The sequence below is a fragment of the Perissodus microlepis genome, chromosome 16 (assembly GCF_051167445.1).
Source record: "Perissodus microlepis isolate ML-2025 ecotype Zambia chromosome 16, ASM5116744v1, whole genome shotgun sequence".
Taxonomy (NCBI): domain Eukaryota; kingdom Metazoa; phylum Chordata; class Actinopteri; order Cichliformes; family Cichlidae; genus Perissodus; species Perissodus microlepis.
The window spans coordinates 24,634,305-24,656,035 of NC_140476.1; the positions used below are offsets into that span (position 1 = coordinate 24,634,305).

General features: G+C 42.8%; 1 protein-coding gene across 2 annotated transcripts; it reads left to right on the forward strand.

Annotated features, from left to right (window-relative positions):
- The first annotated feature begins 1,940 nt into the window (after positions 1 to 1,940).
- On the forward strand, positions 1,941 to 19,903 carry sf3b1 (splicing factor 3b, subunit 1). 2 transcript variants are annotated; one of them, XM_084907547.1, is made up of 24 exons: positions 1,941 to 2,072; positions 3,411 to 3,583; positions 3,785 to 3,886; positions 4,013 to 4,127; positions 7,457 to 7,536; positions 10,534 to 10,719; positions 10,806 to 11,268; positions 11,386 to 11,498; positions 11,594 to 11,791; positions 11,883 to 11,984; positions 12,517 to 12,696; positions 12,796 to 12,882; positions 13,225 to 13,495; positions 13,789 to 13,934; positions 14,191 to 14,337; positions 14,574 to 14,699; positions 16,015 to 16,236; positions 16,326 to 16,508; positions 16,593 to 16,704; positions 17,290 to 17,410; positions 17,488 to 17,619; positions 17,738 to 18,010; positions 18,167 to 18,383; positions 19,259 to 19,903. In XM_084907547.1, the coding sequence occupies exons 1-24, from the start codon at positions 2,045 to 2,047 to the stop codon at positions 19,415 to 19,417; spliced, it is 3,936 nt and encodes a 1,311-aa protein (XP_084763673.1). In that variant the 5' UTR covers positions 1,941 to 2,044; the 3' UTR covers positions 19,418 to 19,903. The 2 variants fall into 2 exon arrangements, with proteins under 2 accessions (XP_084763673.1, XP_084763674.1); XM_084907548.1 differs by lacking the exons at positions 1,941 to 2,072; positions 3,411 to 3,583; positions 3,785 to 3,886 and having other exon boundaries at positions 4,019 to 7,111.
- Positions 19,904 to 21,731: the final 1,828 nt, after the last annotated feature.

Consider the following 21,731-nt stretch of genomic DNA (forward strand, 5'->3'; position numbering starts at 1 on the left):
TCACGAGTTGTTGGCTCGGGTTGCACTACCGGCCGAGAAAACCGGGTGAAACCTGTTTGTCTTTGCATATCAAAACTATCAATAGGTCAACGTATTGACCTGTCGGCTACACTACACCTTCTTTGTTGTCATTTATTCCTGCTCTGTTGGGCAAATTTGTTAGAATACAGTTTCTACTATTTTTGAATAACAAAGTGAAAGAAATATTTAAAATTATTTGCAGTAAGGAAGACAGTGAAAGTGAAAGTGAACAGGTTTCTGTCTGTGTGCTTTTTTTTAAAAAAAAAAAAAAAATCTTTTTAAAAATGAAAGGGGAGCTGTTTACATATACATCAATTCGGGGGTAAATTATGAAAGTTTCTTTGCTTATCGTGATACACTATATTTGTTTTACTAACGTGTAAGGTACATTTATTATATATATGAATAAATATTGAAGGAAATGATATATGCTTATCTGCACTGGTGTTCTTATCCAAAATATATGTTATAACATACACTTTAGTAAAGTTCATGAAAGTTAAAAAAAAAAAAGAAAAAAGTTCAGTGTGGTTTCAGGTTAAACACAGAAACTGTCAATTGTATAAACATTTCTCCCCAGTCAGGGTTGTTTGTGGACACTTTGGCGGCATCATTATTATCCAAACTTTGCCTTCTGTGTCAAGTACCTCACAGCTGGTGGTACAAGTTTTTCCTGCAACGACATGCATCTTCTGGCATCTTTCTGCTGAGCCACCAGGTAAAACTCAACTGTTTTAAATCTAATCAGTCACTTTCCCCACAGCTATATTCCTCATCCTTCTGTCATGTAGCTTCCTTTTCTAATAACCAAAATGCACGGCTGGGTCCTGAAATTTAATTTTCTGTGAAAAGGAAAAAGCTTCACAATTAGCTCCACAAGTATTGTCTGTAGTAGATGGACTGCTCCATATAGCTTTTCTACTCTGCTGGAGCACTCAAACTCAAAGCACTTTATACAGCATGTGCCATTCATACAAGCACTTTTTTCTGTGTTTTCTCCAACATTCACACAGATTCATACTCCTATGCATCTGAGAGAAACTCTGTGTTCAGTATTTTGCCCAAGGATATTTGTCATGTAGCCAGGGATCTAGCCACCAGCCTTTGTGGATGACCTGGTATACCTTGTGAGCTACAGCCACCCATGCAGTGTTTCAGATATAGGTCCTCTAGCCAATAGGAGCACAAGAAAATCTAAGAAATAACACCTGGGCATTTATGAGAAAAGGACATAAACTATAATCACAGGTGTTTTGTGCAGACATTTGGGGAAGAAACTTTACCAACCATACATCTCTTTCAAAGAAGCTAGTTTCACATGAAATACTAGGTAAACACAGATGTTAGTAATGCGAGAGGTTAAACGCCTTGACTTGAAGTTACGATTCTGAACCAGGTGTTAGAAAAGCCTTATGTTTACCTACTGCTGCATGCCAGAATAGCCCCTGTGATAAACAAGTCTTCTAATCAACCAAACCTGTCTTATTATCCCTTTCACTTCTGTGGCATACACAGTGAAATTACAGGCTTTTTGGTATACGTTTTTACAAAGTAGCCCAATTATTTAATGTACTCCAGGAGACAAAGAAGGAGCTGTGCAAGGAGATATTACTCAGGTGATTTCTGTCAGCAGACATTCTCCATTTCAATTGATAAAAGTCTGTCCTTAAAGGATCAGAATGCTGCTTCTAGCAGTCTTAAAAAACACCTGGGAAATCTGAATAAAATGAGAAAGGACAATTGGAAGGCTGCGTCAATTAAGACTTTTTAATGGTTTTTTTTTTTTTTAAATTTTTTTAGGCTACTGGACATTATACATCATACATGGACGGAAAGTTACATACTAATTGCTTCACTGTATCTACAACTTTTATAAGTATGTCAATATACTACGTCTAATACTAATGCTACTACTAGCAATATAACTACTGAGCGATTGGAAACTGGTCTGAGAACAGCTGGAAAGACACGGAACTCTGAATTAAGTCACATCCGCTTTCAGTCTCGAACAACCGCCACCAAAATGGCGAAGATCGCCAAAACGCACGAAGGTAAATTACTGCTAAAACCTCCATAAATATGTTCTAGCTTACCATGTATTTTGCTTTATGGTGTCAGTAAATATTGCGCTGACTTTTCTGGTATTTCTGTTGACGGTAATGCTCCTGTATATTTGCGAAAAAGGCGATAAGCACCAGGCCTTATACGACGCAACGCGGAGCTTTAGATAATGGCGCTGGTGGTTAGTGCTTGGCTTTCTTGTTAGCTGGAGTGGACTATTTTTCTCAGCGTATTGCACAGTTGCATGCAATAGTAGGCGCCATTTGGGCTTTTTGTCTTGGTCAGATACGCCTTTAAGCTTGTATTACTTGTTGTTGTTACTGTGTAATCCAAGGGATGGTAATTCTTTAACGTCTTCTCGTGGCTAACCGAGTTAGCATTAGCAACCTCTACCAAGCGTTTACCATGCCTACAGCAATTGGTGTTTGGCAGCAGACTCTGATATTAGCTTCAAAATCGGTGTTCTGTAGCAAGTATTGGTAATAGTTAACCCTTTTCTGTAAAATATTCTAATGCACTTTTTGGACATGACTTAACTGAGAGTTACATGACCCAGTTTTTGTTTGTGAAAGCAGAAATTATGATGTCAGTAACGTTTATTTTTAAAGCGCTTTTCACAGGCGTGCATTCATAAAGCCCTGTACTGCAAAATAGAATAAAATAAATACATAAGATTAAAGCAACCTCACAGTAAAGTAAATAAACAGAGTGAGCCAAACTTAATTGTAGTGCGGGACTGTTCCAGTGTCTTGGAACAGATCATGTTTACATCAAAAACTACAGTCACATGCGGTGATTAACAGGCAGAGTGTAAGGAAGTATTTGAGCTTGATTTAAGGTGTGAAAGCGCAAATAAAGGCCCGTTTGCTAGTCTTTGCCAATCAGTCCAATTCTCTGTGTGGGGTTAAAGCATTTTTTAACGACTAAATCTCTTTGAGAGCATCGTTTGCAAGTACAATACCCCATCTGTTTTTTTCTCCTTGCTAAGAAACACTGAAGATCCTCCTAATTAAATGTACAAAAATTCCACGATGAAGAGCTAAAGGCTTTTTTTCTTTTTTCCTTTTATGAAGCATTCCTTTGTTTCCCTGTGCCAAGGGATGAACTAAATTTAAAAAAAATATATGGGCATGTTATCAAATTTTACAGTACGCTCTATCACACTGGTTTTACACCCTTATCCAGCACAAACTGAAGTCATGCCTCAGATAAATTTCAGTAAATATAATATTTATAGATTCCACCACTGCTGATATCGGGGTGTATGTCAGTCATGCATGCTTACCTATACAGGTAGTTTTTCACCATGTTTCCTTGTGCCCCTACAGATATCGAGGCCCAGATCCTGGAGATCCAGGGGATGAAGGCCTCCCTGCTGGAGGATGGAGAGCAGGGAGTGGGCCTGATCTCCACTGGCGTTTTTGACCCAGAGATCTATGAAGGCAGCGACAGTCGCTTTGCAGGATATGTTACTTCCATTGCTGCCAATGAGCAAGAGGAGGCAAGTATTTGATTTTTTTTCCTTTTCCAAATCAAACAAAGTAGCTTCTTCCAAGAATGCTGTTTTGTGAGCCACATGTTGTCCTTTGTCAGTTTTGTAAGGAGCTTGACTGCTCCTCTCTGTTTGCTTTGGGGATTTGAGGAGAACCTTGCCAGTTTGGCAAGATTTGAATAGACTCATTTATTCTCTTTCTTACCTCAGGACGATGAAGATGATACGTCAACAAGCTTGTTGGGACAAAAGAAGCCAGGGTACCACGCGCCGGTGGCAATACTTAATGCCATTCCTCAGTCAGATGAACAGGTATGTTCATTCACTGTTGGGGCTAAATTCCAGTTAAAACGGGATCTAATTTTTTAAATGAAAAAACAGGCTTGTACAAAATCCTATTTTACTAACCATCACATGTTTTGTGCTTAATCTTTGCAGTACGACCCATTTGCAGAGCATCGTCCACAGAAGATTGCAGAGCGGGAGGATGAATACAAGGCTCGGCGCAGACAGATGATCATCTCTCCTGAGCGTCTCGACCCCTTTGCAGATGGTAAATTTTGTTCTTTTGTGACCTTTTTACATCTTCCCAAGTTCCTTGCCTCCTCCCCCTTTTTTCTTTTTGTTTTCTTTTTTTTCTGTTTTTTGCACCAATAGTTTTTACTGTTCAACCCTTCGACCACAATGCAATAGCTTGCCTCCCAGACTCAGTGCCTTCCCTGTGGTCAATCCTTTCCTCCATGTACATTTTGTGTCGCTGTTTTTCTCCCACTATAAATTTCCAACTGTTTCCAACAAATGTCAGTGTGGGCTCACAATTCATTTCCATAATTGCAGTTTGGGACAGTGTTGTTGGGATTTTAATTTGGTGCATGCATTAAAGGTATTATAGGGTTACCATGCTTTTCAGGGGGAGAGGTGGTTAGGTGTTTATTGCCTAACAAACATGGGTTGCAGATGGGTTGTGTGTGGGTCGAAGGGTTAACAACCCAATGTGATTTATGATGGGAAAGTGCAGTGTCCGCTTGTCACAGAAGTTGAGGGTGAAGGTTAGCTCATTTAGCTGCCCACGTCCTGTGCTTTACCACACTGGGCACAGCTTTATAGGTGAATATAAAATATATAAGAGGAATATCATTAATATGCTCTGGTGGTAGTTGAATCAGAAGCATAATTTTATTTTCTTTAAGAGTTAACAGAGAAACTTGAGAGATTTATTATCTGGATGCGGTAACATGACTTGTCAAACTGCAAATTGTCTTGGGCCTCAGCGTAAAGCGCTGCCTAACAAGTAGGGCTGTCCCGAATATCATATTTTTGAGCTACAGCAATTCAGAGTTGATCAAACTTTGTGTTTTTCAGATTTTATGAGTGTGATGTTAAACATAATCGGTCAGAAATTTGAGTGAAGCGTAGTACAGCAAGAACGTTTATATTTATCCTCCTAAGACACGAACTCTTTCATGGCATGCATTTTTAATTTCTTTGCTGTTTGGGCTGATTGGGACCTGACGAATGTAAAAACAAAGAATTACATGGATTTTTTTATTTATTTATTTTTTTACCTGATTTTTGTTTCTGAAAAAAATTAGATCCATATATGAGCACATTGGCTTTAAATTTTGATAGAACAGTGGCAGTATAATGTCCTCGTAAGTGGATATCAGGCCCTTGTAGAGCAAAATTTAGTATTTTGGTCTAGACAACCCAAAATGTGATGTCCACATATGTGGACGCCAGGAGGCTAAACATGTTAAGTGGTATGAATTTGAAATGGTTAAGTAAGCTAAGCATGATCATCACTGCTGTGAGTGAGAGGGATGTCAGGTAGATGAGTTGAGATGGTACAGTTTTCCCCACATAAAAAAACATCCAGTGATTGTCTTGAGGAAGGAAGCATGGAGAATTGGCTTATTGTACCCTTCTGCTGTAAAAGACTCATGGGGTATTGCTGTCACCCTACTGGGTGGGCGGGCGGGCAGCGTGGGCACCACGAAGTTTCTCATTGCAATAACCTGAGAATGCAAACATGAGATTTGTACATTTATACCAAAGGTGCATCTACTAGGTGGATGAGAGGTAGCACTGGAAGCTGCCAGTATTTTTTATTACTGTGGTCAGACAAAATCACCACACGCATGTAAGGATAATGGCTGTGCTGGGATTGTGGTAGTATGTAAAAGGGTCATTGTAATAAAGTCAGAAGTTTAGGCTCCGTGGGTGCAGCTACCACAGGACAGCAAGGTGCTTTGTCATAGAGCAGTACTGTCCATTGACTTTCTGCATGTTGTGGCAGGGCTAAAAAGTTGCTTATTTATAACAGTGAGGTGAGATGATCATTGTTGCAGTGTAGATTGTTGTCACATTCTTATAATTCCATGTTGGTAAACTGAATACACACACAGTTCATACATTTCCAAATAGTGGAATATTCGGGTACAGCCCTAATGACAAGTTATTCTTTCCAATGTGGCCAGCTTTCCTACACATTTTCCTCATCTTTTAGGCTGAGCCTGTGTCTGTGTAGCTTATCATGACGACTAGTGCTCGGACTAAAAACCAGAAACTGTAGCTGTGAGCCAGCTATCTTACCTCTTTCCATATTTATTGCATCTTCACTTCCCCTGACACTGTGAGCTTAAATGGCCTGAATGTCTCAGGTTTGGTCTAGGTATATTCAACCTGCATGTAGAGAGAGCTCTTTGTACAAAGTTGTTGTTTCAGTAGAGTTTTATTTTACAACTCTCTCTGTAAAATAGAAATATGTTATCAAGAAAATTGTGTACCAAAATACCACAGGCCCATACTAACTGTCCTTAATTTCTCTCCTACAGCAGTACTGCTTTGCCAGTCCTGTACTGCACTCTGTTAAGGGTGCAGCAACTCATCCTGTGTAGGTTATGGGGAACACTGAGAACGGTGCACTTGTCAGTTTGGTCAGGGTCCATTGGCTGCTTGTTTTGGTGGGAGGCTGTGAGGGGAATCAGATGCAACCCAGCTACAACAAACCTCAGCCCTCCCAGCAGCCTCTTTTGAATTTGGCTTATCGGATTCCAACAAGTTGACATAAAATATTCCCGTAATGGAAGCAGACTGCCCAAATATTTGATTACATAAATTTACCTCTGTCCCAAAAAGGAAGTCAAGATCTTGATGTATGATGTTTAAATAATGAGTCCATGTGACTCTGGTATTATCAATATTTTTTTCTAGTTTTGAATGCAAACACTCACATTTGATTTTATTGTGCTAATGTCCTTTGTAGGCATAGCCTCAAAGTCTTGACTTTATATTTATCTGCTACTGTAAATACCTGGGAAACTGGACCAAAATATCATGGGATTTTTTTCTAGATTGTGCTAATACCCCAAGAAGATGCTTTATTTTTTTGCCTTAAATCAATGCATCACAATGGTATACTGTTGTGTGTGAGTTCAAACCCTTTTCCAAAGTGTTACTAATGGTAAAGAGAAATTTTCTAGGCTTCTTTTCTGCCGGTTGAAGTCTGACTGCAGATGGACCCTTGGCACTGAAAGTGTACGTATTCTGAAGAGCACAGCCCAGGACCCCTGCATCAGTGATGGCTATACTTCTTAATCCACTTAAAGAAAACACCACAACCTCAGCTCTTCTTTCTATGTATCTTCTTGTTTTTCATTAGAATGCTATGACTGTATGTAAGAAAGCCAAATGTACATTTGTATGTAATTTATTAGGACTGTCAGTCAGCTGTTTATCAGAGCAGGAACATAAGTTAAACTGTTGGTAACAAGAGTCAGGGTTAGCTGGCTGTGTTTGTGCTTGCTGTGTTTGGAATAACTCGGGGTTGTGGAGCGTACGCTGATGAGTATCCTATGTTCTTGTTCATGCTCTTTCGCGCAGGGGGCAAAACACCGGATCCCAAGCTGCAGGTTAGGTCGTATGTGGACGTCATGTTGGAGCAGAACCTGTCCAAAGAGGAGGTAAGATGCTGTTTATCTACACATTATCATCAGATATCAGAAACGGTCAGATGACAGTCCTTTAAGGCTAATTTAAACCTAAATGAGAAACCGCAAACCAAAACTGAACATGGAAAAATAAACACTCCTTGTAAATCCTTCTTTCCTGCTTGATGTGTTTATATGGTTGGCAAACCAACAGTGTCTGTAGAAATATCAGATCACTGCCACTAGGGCTGCCACGATTAGTCGACTAGTCACGTTTACGTCGACTATCAAAATCGTCGACGACTGATTTAATAGTCGACGCATCGTTTGAAGCTTTGTAAGATCCCAAAAGACGCAGGAATAAGTAGTAGGATTTAAGAGTGTAATAACGGACTGAAACAGAAGATGGCAGCACTGCATGTACAAGGATGCCAGCTGCCGTTAAACCCCGAAGAAGAAGTAGCTCTGTCCCAGAATTCATAGCGCAGCCCTGCTCAGTTTCCAACAATGGCGGCAGCTAGTTAGTTTTAATATTACTCTTATTATTCTTTCTGGGTCACAAAATAAACGTTTAACATATTTTCAGGCGAGAATGTAGCTGTATAAACCTCAAATATCTGCTCAGTTTATCAAGACACCACATATTTTCAAAAGCGCTCCGACGTTTTCGAAGACGTCTGTTACCCACTAGCTCGATAGTTAGCCGAGGGCAAGGCTCACTAGAGCCCGTGAGAACACCGGACTCCCGGCAAATCGTTTTCAAACCCACCGCCGTCTTTCCCTACTCAGATTAAACATATATATGTCACTTAGATAACTTAAAAATGTTATTGTTTGGCTTTTTTTTAGTATTTTATTTGTTCCTGAGTAAATCGGTTTGGCTGAGATCAAAGTTATAGTTTTTGCACAGCTGAATAAAAGTCAAGCAGACAGCTGATTATCAGAAGTGTGAGATGCTCGAGAATTTACTCCGGTGTCCTGTTATATTTTAGATAGCAAGGAGTTTATTAAACTTCACCGAAACAATCTGCAAATTTCATTAAAATTTAAGAAACTATCATCTTGTCTTTATTTTTAGTTAGCACACACCTTAAACACTTAAACCTGTAAGCTAATAATAGTTATATAAGAGCAGATGCATGCTGGTGCAATAAGCTGTACGTCCAATGGATGATGATCTGATTAGTCGACTAATCGCAAAAATAATAATAATAATAATAATAATGGATTGGATTTATATAGCGCTTTTCAAGGCACCCAAAGCGCTTTACAATGCCACTATTCATTCACTCTCGCATTCACACACTGGTGGAGGCAGCTACGGTTGTAGCCACAGCTGCCCTGGGGCAGACTGACAGAAGCGAGGCTGCCATATCGCGCCATCGGCCCCTCTGGCCAACACCAGTAGGCGGTAGGGTAAAGTGTCTTGCCCAAGGACACAACGACCAGGACAGAGAGCCCGGGGATCGAACCGGCGACCTTCCGGTTACAGATACGCTTCCCAACCCCCTGAGCCACGGTCGCCCGTGACTAGTAATCAGTGACTAGTCGACTATTAAAATAATCGTTTGTGGCAGCCCTAACTGCCACAAAGATCTGGTATGGTGAGGACTCATCTCCACTGTTGTAAACTGCACTTGCAGTGGTCCCTTTTCTTCTCTTGAAGTGCTTCTTCCATTAATATCTATGGTAAATGGTAAATGGCCTGTATTTGTATAGCGCTTTTCTAGCCCCTAAGGACCCCAAAGCGCTTTACACAACCAGTCATCCACCCATTCACACACTGGTGATGGCAAGCTACATTGTAGCCACAGCCACCCTGGGGCGCACTGACAGAGGCGAGGCTGCCGGACACTGGCGCCACCGGGCCCTCTGACCACCACCAGTAGGCAACGGGTGAAGTGTCTTGCCCAAGGACACAACGACCGAGACTGTCCAAGCTGGGGCTCGAACCGGCAACCTTCCGATTACAAGGCGAACTCCCAACTCTTGAGCCACGATCGCCCATCTACTCTGATCTGATCGGCTCGACTCGTTTTTCAGTATAATCGAGTACCACGTAATGTGTTTGGGGTTGTTATAGCAACGTGGCTGTACGTCCCATGATGTCATTTGTATGCGAAATGAACACCACAACAAAGGTGAACGTCAAGACGACGGCATACCTGCTGCTCGGTCTGTGGCTTTTCATCAGACTCATCATCAGGCGCCGCGGTGTTGTTTCTGTGCAGCCGATTCCCTCGTTCCTGGATTTCAAAAATGGCAGGAGACACTCATGACTCATCAAGTGATGCCACTGCAGCGTGACGGCGCCACATTTTAGTACCCGCTCAGATCACTTGGACACTCTGCCAAGCAGGTACTAAAAAATGGTACAGGCACTAAGGTTTAATTGAAAACTGTGGCAAACCGTGACGAGTTGATCTGAGTAGGAACTAATGGAAAAGGGGCTATAACTGCAACCTGCAACAGATGAAGGACTTCATTTACTGCTACCCTCAAACTCAGTACAGCTGCAGAACAAGGACTACTGTTACCAGCTGAAGTTCAGTGAATCCAAAGTTAATCCACAGAATGTGAGACTCCCTGTTGGAGAAGGTGCTTATGTCGCCAAGTTATTAGTCATAAAGTAATTGACAAATAAAATATTTTCAGCGGAGAAAATTTTTAAATTAAATTATTTCATCATTAATTTTAACAAAGTGTGTGCCATTCATATCCACACACATGTGCACATGCAAACAACACCGCAGCACAAATCAAATCAAGCTTTTTGAGACTTGCTGTCATTTGTATGAAATAATCTATAGGTGTTCAGTGGAGTTGAGCTCTTGGGTGTGAGGCTGTAACAGGATTCATAGAAATTTCATCATTTTCAAATGAGTTCTTTAAGCCTTTATGCCCTTGGCTGAACTGTCAACCTGTCTGTTTAGATAAAATGAACAGACACAGTCACCAGATATCTTTACACAGTCTTTCATATCCATGAACTCTGTATTTATCCTGACATTTGTGCATCTGTTCATGTAGAGAGAGATTCGTCAGCAGCTGGCAGAGAAGGCCAAATCAGGGGACCTGAAAGCTGTTAATGGGTCTGCTGCTGCCCAAGCTGTCCCTAAACGTAAGCGTCGCTGGGACCAGACAGCTGACCAAACCCCCTCCAATGCTACACCCAAAAAGATGTCCAGCTGGGACCAAGCTGATGCCAGTGCTGAAGTAAGCTTAAAAAATATCACCCAGCAATAAAACATAAATCTGTCTTGCATATCAGTTTTCTCACTGATGTTTCTGGTCCCTTGCAGACTCCTGGACATACCCCTGCGCACACACCTTCAAACAGCCGATGGGATGAAACCCCCGGCCGCCCTAAAGGCAGTGAAACCCCAGGGGCCACTCCCAGTTCCCGAATGTGGGACCCGACTCCTAGCCACACACCTGCCGGTGCTGCCACACCAGGGAGAGACACACCTGGCCATGCCACACCTGGTCACGGGGGAGCCACAGGAAGCGTTCGCAAAAATCGCTGGGACGAGACTCCAAAGACTGAGAGGGAGACCCCAGGACATGGGAGCGGCTGGGCTGAGACCCCAAGAACAGATAGAGGAGAAGAGTCAGTGGGTGAAACTCCGACTCCAGGAGCCAGTAAGAGGAAGTCTCGGTGGGATGAAACCCCTGCCAGCCAGATGGGCTCCTCAACACCACTTTTTACCCCAGGAAAAACTCCCATAGGCACACCAGCTATGGAATTGCAAACTCCAACTACAGGTAAACAGCCTTACTCTTTGTTTTTATTAATATTATTATTATAAATTATATTATAAATTATTATTATTAGTCTTTCTTCTACTTGATTATAAACAATTAATCTCCCGTTTTCTTCAGCACACATGACTCCAGAGCAGCTGCAGGCATGGAGGTGGGAGAGAGAAATTGATGAGAGGAACCGACCTCTAACAGACGAGGAGCTGGATGCCATGTTCCCAGAGGGATACAAGGTATACGTCTATTTGATGCATTTCATTTTCCAGCAACAAGCATTAGTGAAGGTCATTTATTAGACTGCAGTGCTGACAGGTGTTTTTCTTCACAGGTGTTGCCTCCTCCTGCAGGCTACGTGCCTATCCGTACCCCGGCCCGTAAGCTGGCAGCCACGCCCACACCTATTGGAGGCATGACGGGCTTCCATATGCAGGCAGAGGATCGCACCACAAAACAGATGAACGACCAGCCCTCAGGAAATCTCCCTTTCCTCAAACCTGATGACATCCAGTACTTTGACAAACTGCTGGTGAGCATCAGCAGGGATAAAATAATGGCACAGTCAGTGTGAGCCAGGTGTTTGTTGTGTCTGAGGTTCATGGTTTTTGTCTTGGTGCTAGGTGGAGGTGGATGAGTCCACTCTGAGCCCCGAGGAGCAGAAAGAAAGGAAGATTATGAAGCTGCTGCTGAAGATTAAAAATGGAACTCCTCCCATGAGAAAGGTTGGGTTTTAATACTTTGATTAATCATTCTTGCTTGTGGCCAAACTTGAGCTTTGGAACAGCATTAAAGTTACAAGATCAACACCCAGCACCGAGGTTTTGTGGCTACAGGGTGAATATTTGCTCGCTACACAACGTTCTCTCTGAGGAGCTGCTGCTTACAGCAGAGGTCACAGTGTAGACCTTCATGCTCTGCTGTGAGCTGCACACAGAAACCACCCGGTCTCATCTTATCATGACAAGTACCAGGTTCCTCTTGAGTTTTAATCACTGTTCACAGAGGAATAAAACCCCAGCTTCAAATCTGACTTTTAAAAAAGTTTTGCTGATTTTGCCTCAAAATAAGATTTTGAAAATATTTTCCTGTCTGCAAGTTATAAGTCTGTCACAATCTTTGTAGAGTTCTCATACAGGTTTTGTTTCAGGTTTCTTTGAGTATGAAGTCTCTCCTGTGTTGTTTAGTAACAGATTTGCCAAATATACTTCAGAATTTGACCATTATCTGACTGGCTGACCTTCTCTTTCCTCTTAGGCTGCTCTGCGTCAGATCACAGATAAAGCTCGCGAATTCGGAGCAGGTCCCCTGTTCAACCAGATCCTGCCCCTGCTCATGTCCCCCACCCTGGAGGATCAGGAGCGCCATCTTTTGGTTAAAGTCATTGACCGCATTCTCTACAAACTGGATGACCTGGTCCGACCTTATGTTCACAAGGTGGGCTCAATGTGAACGTTCATCTGTGACAGCTCAGTTTAAATGTTCAGTGGTTTCTCAGTGTCTTTGACAATCTAAATGTCCTTTTTCTGCATGCAGATCCTGGTGGTTATTGAGCCGCTGCTCATCGATGAAGACTATTATGCCAGAGTGGAAGGCAGAGAGATCATCTCTAACTTGGCAAAGGTAACATGGAGCACCTTATTCTTTTTGTCTTTTTATCCCATAAACTATATGGACTGTGGTTTGTGCGAACCATTCTCGCCTGTTCAGCCAGTCCGTGGTCAGATCAGGGCTAGTCGTTCGCTAGATTAATACCAGCATGAGAGCTAGCAGACGGGACTTTTATGCCTCGTCTGTTCTCAACCTGCACCCGCTGGTTACAATCCGCCATCATTAGCTGTTTATGTTCTGTCACCATGTCTGCTCAGCATATCTCTGATCTGTAGCAGCATTTAAACTTGGCTCGAGACATGTTTGTGAGGTTAAATGATTGAAAGCTTGCCGTCTTTCCTCTGTGTGTCTCAGGCTGCTGGTTTAGCTACTATGATCTCCACGATGCGACCTGATATTGACAACATGGACGAGTACGTCAGAAACACCACCGCCCGAGCCTTTGCTGTTGTAGCCTCCGCCCTCGGGATCCCCTCTCTCCTCCCTTTCCTGAAAGCTGTGTGTAAAAGCAAGAAGTCCTGGCAGGCTCGGCACACAGGCATCAAGATTGTGCAGCAAATCGCCATCCTCATGGGCTGTGCCATTCTGCCTCACCTTCGCAGTTTGGTCGAGATTATTGAACATGGTAAGTGAACTTAAACTGTTCGTAGCGTTAAATAGTACAGAGTTCAAAGCACTGGCATCCACAGGCTTATTATGTGGATGAATAAGTTCTCAGTTTGTGAATTTGAACAGAATGCAGGTGTACACCTTTAACTATTCTAACTAGTAAATGCGTAACTGCTAATTTGCCCAATTTTTCATTCACATGACGTGTTTTGTTTTGAGTATACGTGGTTCGTTGTTGTTGTTGTTGTTGTTGTTGTTGTTAAAATGCATTGCATTGGAGCTCTGACCATCGACTATTCGACTCCGCAGGGCTTGTGGACGAGCAGCAGAAGGTGAGGACCATCAGTGCCCTGGCTATAGCTGCCCTGGCTGAAGCTGCCACACCATACGGTATCGAGTCCTTTGACTCAGTGCTGAAGCCACTGTGGAAAGGCATCAGGCAACACAGAGGAAAGGTGAGCAGGAAATTTGGAAAAAGCATTCACAGCATTGAGCGCAAGATCAGCACCCAGCACTAAGCCTGCCTGTGGCTGCAGTGTGAATACTTGCTTGCTATAGAGTCTCCTCAAAGGAGCTGCTGCTGTCAGCAGAGGTCTAATGAGAGACCATTAATATGCTGCTGGGAGCGTCGGACATTACCAGTTATTGTAAAGGGAAAATGTGTGAAACATGTCTGCGATTGTGTCTTATGTTATCCCCTTTGGTCACCAGGGTCTGGCTGCTTTCCTCAAAGCTATTGGTTACCTCATCCCACTGATGGATGCTGAGTATGCAAACTACTACACCAGAGAGGTGATGCTGATCCTCATCAGAGAGTTTCAGTCCCCTGACGAGGAGATGAAAAAGATTGTGCTCAAGGTAAGGAGACTGTCTGTGAGGAAGCACCTCCAAACTGTCAACTAACTTCCTGTAACTCGTTCTCACCTCTTCAGCCACATAGGTGATGAACATTGTTTGCTACATGAGCACCAGGATTGCCAGAGCAGCTGCTAGCATGTCCCCTCTGCTGTCTTTCTGCACCCATTGGTTACATTAACGTATCTTTCTGGATGTCACAAGAAACTCATCAGTTTCCCGTCTGTCTTGCCTCATAGGTAGTGAAGCAGTGCTGTGGCACAGATGGTGTCGAGGCCAACTACATCAAGACTGAAATCCTGCCCCCCTTCTTCAAGCATTTCTGGCAGCACAGGATGGCTCTGGACAGACGCAACTACAGACAGGTTCGCGAAACATATTCTTTAGCTTAAAATATATTTGAAAATCTAATATTGTCAAAATAGCTTAGAAAAGGAAATGTGTGGTTGGCTCTTTTTCCTAAAACTGCTGATCTTAGCCCGTTTGTGGGTTTTTTGTGGTTTTTGTTTTGTGTTTTGGATGTATGAGATTAGGGCTGCCACAAACGATTATTTTGATAGTTGCCTAGTCACTGATTATTTTTGCGATTAGTCGACTAATCAGATCATGCGTCCATTGGACGTAAAACGTACAGCTTATTGCACCAGCATGCATCTGCTCTTATATAACTATCATTAGCTTACAGCTAGAAGTGTTTAAGGTATGTGCTAACTAAAAATAAAGACAAGATGATAGTTTATTAAATTTTAATGAAATTTGCAGATTGTTTCGGTGAAGTTTAATAAACTCAGCCGTCTGCTCCTTGCTATCTAAAATATAACAGGACACCGGAGTATATTCTCGAGCATCTCACACTTCTGATAATCAGATGTTTGCTTGACGTTTATTCAGCTGTGTAAAAACTATAACTTTAATCTCAGCCAAACCAATTTACTCAGGAACAAATAAAATACTGAAAAAAGCCAAACAATAACATTTTTAGGTTATCTAAGTGACTTATACATGTTTAACCTGAGTAGGGAAAGACGGTGCTGGGTTTGAAAACGATTTGCTGGGAGTCCGGTGTTCTCACCGGCTCTAGTGCGCCTTGCCCCCAGCTGGTGGGTAACAGACGTCTCCGAAAACGTCAGAGCGCTTTTGAAAATATGTGGTGTCTTGATAAACTGAGCAGATATTTGAGGTTTACACAGTTACATTCCCGCCTGAAAATATGCTAAACGTTTATTTTGTGCCCAGAAAGAATAATAAGAGTAATATTAAAACTTCAACTAGCTGCCGCCATTGTTGGAAACTGAGCAGGTATACACCCGACCCATCCTTCAAATCTGGGGAAATGAAGGGCGCATTTGTTGGAGTCTTCGTCGTGTCGCTGTAACGTAATCGGCCTACAAATGCAGGCACTGGGGGATGCGGTTCCTGAATTTGGACACAGCTACGATACTGGGCACAGCTTCTTCTTCTTCGGGGTTTCCTGTAATTGCTTCAACCGACTCTGTCGTCTGCCTGTCATGTGACTCTACTAGTGGAAAATAATGGTGTGCACAAAATAGACCAACAGATCTGATCACACAACTCAAATAGACATTTAGGTTATAATCTAGTCGGCAGTTAAACACACCGTGTCCTTAGAGTTGTCTGAAGCTTTGCACACTCGTCTCAAGTTATTATCTCTTTGTCCAGCTGGTGGACACCACAGTGGAGTTGGCTAACAAAGTGGGAGCAGCAGAGATCATCTCACGTATCGTTGATGACCTGAAAGACGAGGCAGAACAGTACAGGAAGATGGTGATGGAGACCATTGAAAAAATCATGGGCAACTTGGGCGCAGCTGACATCGACCACAAGCTGGAGGAGCAGCTGATCGACGGTATTCTGTATGCCTTCCAGGAGCAGACGACAGAGGTGAGAGGGAGTTATAGAGAAGAGGGGGGTTTTTTTCACAATATTTTGTTTCTTGTTTCGTTTCATACTCCATGCTCTTTGGTCTGCAGGATTCTGTCATGCTGAATGGTTTCGGTACAGTGGTGAATGCTCTTGGGAAGCGCGTGAAACCCTACCTGCCACAGATCTGTGGTACGGTACTGTGGCGTCTCAACAACAAGTCGGCCAAGGTCCGTCAGCAAGCTGCTGACCTGATCTCCCGCACGGCCGTGGTCATGAAGACGTGCCAGGAGGTACATTCAGCCTATGCAGCATCCGAGACAAATATGTAACAGAGTCCACACACTGACCTCTTCTGCTTGTCCCTGTCCCTGCAGGAGAAGCTGATGGGTCATTTGGGGGTCGTGCTGTACGAGTATCTGGGAGAGGAGTACCCTGAGGTGCTGGGCAGCATCCTTGGAGCGCTGAAGGCCATTGTGAACGTCATTGGTATGTAACCTTCACCGATCACATGTGTATTTTATTGATAGGATGTAAATAAACGTCTTCACATTTGGTCTCATCTTGGTTCCTGAACTTCGCAGTTGTTAGTTTTGACTGCTTCCGTCTTCCTTTTGGAGCCAAAAGTGATCATCGTTACACAAGAGGGTGGAGTGCTAAGCTATCAGCTAACACTAGCAAGCAGCATTCATAAAGTGGACAGCTGTCTCACACAGATGCACATACCTGCTAATTTGTATTAGAACACTCACCACAACTGAAACAGAGCTGAAGGCCTAGCAGGCAGTTACAGCTGTGACCCTCCTAATTCTTGTATCTCGGTGGATGAGTTATAAAAAAATATTTAAAAAAATAATTTGTAGAGCCCCTAGGCTCTGTACTAGGCTTTGGTACAGAGTTTGACTGTCATTGAAGCTCGATAGCAATCAGTGCACCTTTGAGAGTTTGGTAGTAAAAATGTAGCAACAGCTACAGTAACATCTTCCCACCTCTTGTTCTGTTCTAAGTAACAAAATTTACCTGCACCTCAGGGTGTGGAAAAGGACCCGTGCTGATATCTGACCTCATTTTTAGGCATGCACAAGATGACCCCACCAATCAAAGACCTGCTTCCTCGTTTGACTCCCATCCTGAAGAACAGACATGAGAAAGTCCAGGAGAACTGCATCGACCTGGTGGGCAGGATCGCTGACAGGTCAGTGGTGACAAGCCTCAACCTCAAGGTTTGTGGATATGATTGTGTCCTTTTCTAACTTTTATGTGTATTTTTAGGGGTGCTGAGTACGTGTCTGCCAGGGAGTGGATGAGGATCTGTTTCGAGTTGCTGGAGTTGCTCAAGGCACACAAAAAGGCCATCCGCAGAGCCACCGTCAACACGTTTGGTTATATCGCCAAAGCCATCGGGTGAGTACCTTCTGTCACATACACACCTTATACATGTAAGGTTTCATCTTCGTTTTGTCTCAGCTTATGTACACATTAAAGTGGATCTAAAATGTTTTTCTGACCTTCCTCCCTGCAGTCCTCACGATGTCTTGGCCACTCTGCTCAATAACCTTAAAGTCCAGGAGCGACAGAACAGGGTCTGCACGACCGTAGCCATCGCCATCGTTGCTGAGACCTGTTCACCCTTCACGGTGCTGCCGGCCCTAATGAACGAATACCGCGTGCCTGAGCTCAACGTGCAAAACGGTGTACTGAAGTCCCTCTCCTTCCTGTTCGAGTACATTGGAGAGATGGGCAAAGACTACATCTATGCCGTCACACCACTGCTGGAGGATGCTCTCATGGACAGGTATCAGCATGGTTTAATTTGACTGATTAGTTTTGATAAAAACTGTGGCAGGGGAAGTATTCATATCTTTTCAAACTCTTTACCCACACGTGAGGGTTAAAGACATCAGAGTGAATCCTGCACCTTATGTGTTTCTGTGTTCTGCCCCCCCTGCAGAGACCTGGTCCATAGACAGACAGCCAGCGCTGTGGTTCAGCACATGTCCCTCGGTGTCTACGGTTTTGGCTGTGAGGACTCCCTCAACCACTTGTTGAACTACGTGTGGCCCAACGTATTTGAGACGTCACCTCACGTCATCCAGGCTGTGATGGGTGCTTTAGAGGGGCTGAGGGTCGCTCTCGGGCCCTGCCGCATGCTGCAGTACTGCTTACAGGTCAGGACCAGAAATTGGAGTTATGAAAAAAAAAAAAGATGTGTGTCAGGATTTTTGTCTGCACACTAGTGCTGTCAGCTAAAAGATTATTCATACAGAAAAGTCACACAGATTCAAACATGCACATGCTACAACCACAAGAGAGCAGACCGGGACAAGAAATGGAGTTACTCGTACAGCTGCATTTTAATATAAACATGTCTCTTAAGAGCTACACAGTAAAGTTGTAGAGGGAGGATATTTGATAGAGCTCTGCTGTGGAAACATGGAGAAGTGTTCTTCTTTTACTCAGCACTAATCAGGAGTCAAACATCACAAAGCTTAGCTCCATAAAGACTTTTTCATGAACCTATTCACCTTTCGTACAGCAGTAACACTTCCACATATTTCTACAAACTACCAAAATGCAAAGTATTTTCCAATGTTGACAGAAGGTTCGAACCTTCTGTCAACATTGTAGATGCTGTTTACCTCGACCTCTTAATCTGAATTCACACTTTGTGTGTTACTACATGTGGCTAAATCATTTACTGGTTATACTCTACTCATCACCTGCAGTATAGAGTGTGTGAAGTGTAAAGCAATGAGAGCTGCATCTTGTATGCATGACAGAAGATTAGAGCTTCTTTAAGCCCTCAGCAGTGCTGGGATTTACAGCTGTTCCAGTGGAAATCCAGCTTTGCTCTCTGTGCTGCTTTTCACGAGTGAATATTTAATTCTTTCTTTAGAGAGAGAGAAACAGATACAGAGACAAAGAGTCAGAAGCAGTTTTGACTAAGTTCTGGTCACCTGGGGGTTAAAATGGGCCCAACTTTAAAAGTTTGAATCATTGTGTTTGTATAAAGCGTAAACTCAAACTGTCTGGCGTTCTGCAGGGTCTGTTCCATCCAGCCAGGAAAGTGAGGGACGTCTACTGGAAGATCTACAACTCCATCTACATCGGCTCTCAGGACGCCCTGATTGCTCACTACCCACAGGTCTACAACGACGACAAAAATGTCTACGTCCGCTACGAGCTCGAATACACCTTGTAAATAAAAAAAATAAAAAATAACCCCCCCCCCCCCCCCCCCAAAAAAAAAAAAAAAAATTACAAAAAAGATCACACACTCTCATACACATACATACTTTTCTCCATCATTTATTTAGCAGCTGTGTTTGTCATATTCAGCTTCTCCTGTTCACTCTGAACTGGACATGAAAAGTAATCTTGTAGAGTCTGTATGTGTGGGGTTTTTGTTGTTGTGTTTCCCCCCCCCCTTTTTTTCCCTCCCCCTTTTTTTAGTGTGTGCTGTAAGAAACAGCTGAAGTCAGACAAGCTATGATTTTTTTTTTTTTTTTTTTTTTTTTTAATGCAGAGCAGTCTTTACAATGTTTTAAATCTGGGTTTGTTTCTCTTTGTGTCTTGATAATTGATAGGACTCAGTACCAGCCACACTTTTTCCATGTTTCACAAAACCTCTGTTCTTATTAGATCCATGCTTTATTTAACTGAATAAAATGTTTGTGTATAAAAATCAGTTTCTGCCTTTCAGTGAGATTTTTTCATTTATATAATTTAAATGCAGAATATGGAGATTAATACAGACATGGTCAGCGATAAGCAGCGGTGGTAGTCTGACCATGTTTGACAGCATAACTGAGGTTTCCAGGTCCTAACCTGTAAGCAGTACTGCAGCATGAGTCTCCAGCTCATCGGCTCTCCATATCAATTAGAAGTCTTTTTGGACCCAGCACTCCTACCTGACGACCTGTCCCATCTTCCTTGCCTCTCTATTATATATCATTAAAAATAAAAGAGTTGAAAACGTAACCTCCCTGCACACATGCATGAACACTCAGCCTCTCAGTTTAAAACACCTCCCCCTCCTTGTAGGTACTCTATTCACTCACTGCTGCTACTCATCCAGACTGTTTGACCCAGATTCCTCCACAAAGAGTGAAGCTCTGCTGAGCTGAGGAGGATGTACTGAGTTCTTATCTGTTCACTGGAATTCATCTATTCTGCTTTAGTTTGAATTTTATAATGTATCAAAAGAAAAACATTTTTTTTTTATAAGCAGCTTCGTATAAGAAATCTGCTCCCGTATCATAAATGTGATGCTTTAAAAGTCTGACACTGTTTCAGCCAGTGGTTTTCTGCTCTTGCCTCTAGATCAGGGGTAGGAAACTCCAGGCCTCGATTGCTGGTGTCCTGCAGGTTTTAGATGTGTCCTTGATCTAACACAGCCGATTCAAATGGCTAAATTACTTCCTCAACATGTCTTGAAGTTCTCCAGAGGCCTGGGAATGAACTAATGATTTGATTCAGGTGTGTTGACACAGGGTGATATCTAAAACCTGCAGGACACCGGCACTTGATGCCTGGAGTTGCCTACCCCTGCTCTAGATGATGCCACTAAGGCTACGTCCACACGTACCCGGGTATTTTTGAAAACGCAGATTTTTATATGCGTTTGCACCTTTCGTCCACACGTAAACGGCGTTTTTGGTCACTGAAAACGGAGATTTTTAAAAACTCCGGCCAGGGTGGATATTTTTGAAAACTCCGTTTTTGCATTTACGTGTGGACCAGAAAAACGGAGAAAACGCAGAAAACGCAGCGTCAAAGGTGTGCGCAGTTTTTTACGTCACACTGTGCGTCACGTTATTGTTTGGGTGAAATGAATTTCTACAATACCGTTACTGTTAATTGTACTCTCTGCAGTGTTTAAATGCTTACATATACACACACAGTTACTGTCCCTCCACACATAGGACTCGGTTCTGCTTCTATGCCCCAGCTTTGTTTACTTTTTCCCACCGAGGCTTCTAGACTTCTGATTGGCCAACATTTCTGCACGGTTAGGAATATATCGCCACCTGTTGCTTTGGCATGTTCATAGCAGCGTTTTCCTTCATTTCTGCCTTTACGTGTGGACGGGATTATTTTTTAAAACGAAAACGGAAAATCTCCGTTTTCAAAAATACCCGTGTACATGTGGACGTAGCCTAAGTGTGGATGTCCCTCTTGTGGTAAATAGCCACACACCATCCCACATGTCATTAAAACCAGGGGCTACAGCACCCAATCAGAACAGCTGTGTCAAGACCCAGGATAAGATAAAAATGATTTTTATCTGTGGATGAAAAGCAACGCTACTGCAGAGCAGAGTAAATCAAGCAAAACTTCTGTTTGTTTTTAAGGAAAACATTGACGAGGTAAAGTAAGTGCCAACATGCTGGTAGCATGACTGAGTAAAAAGGAGCATCTTAGAGAGGCATCATGTCTGTGAAGGTTCTCAGTCATCCAGGTCATCGTAGTCAAAGGAGCTTGCAAAGAAAAGCGTCTGGACTTCTTTAAGTTAC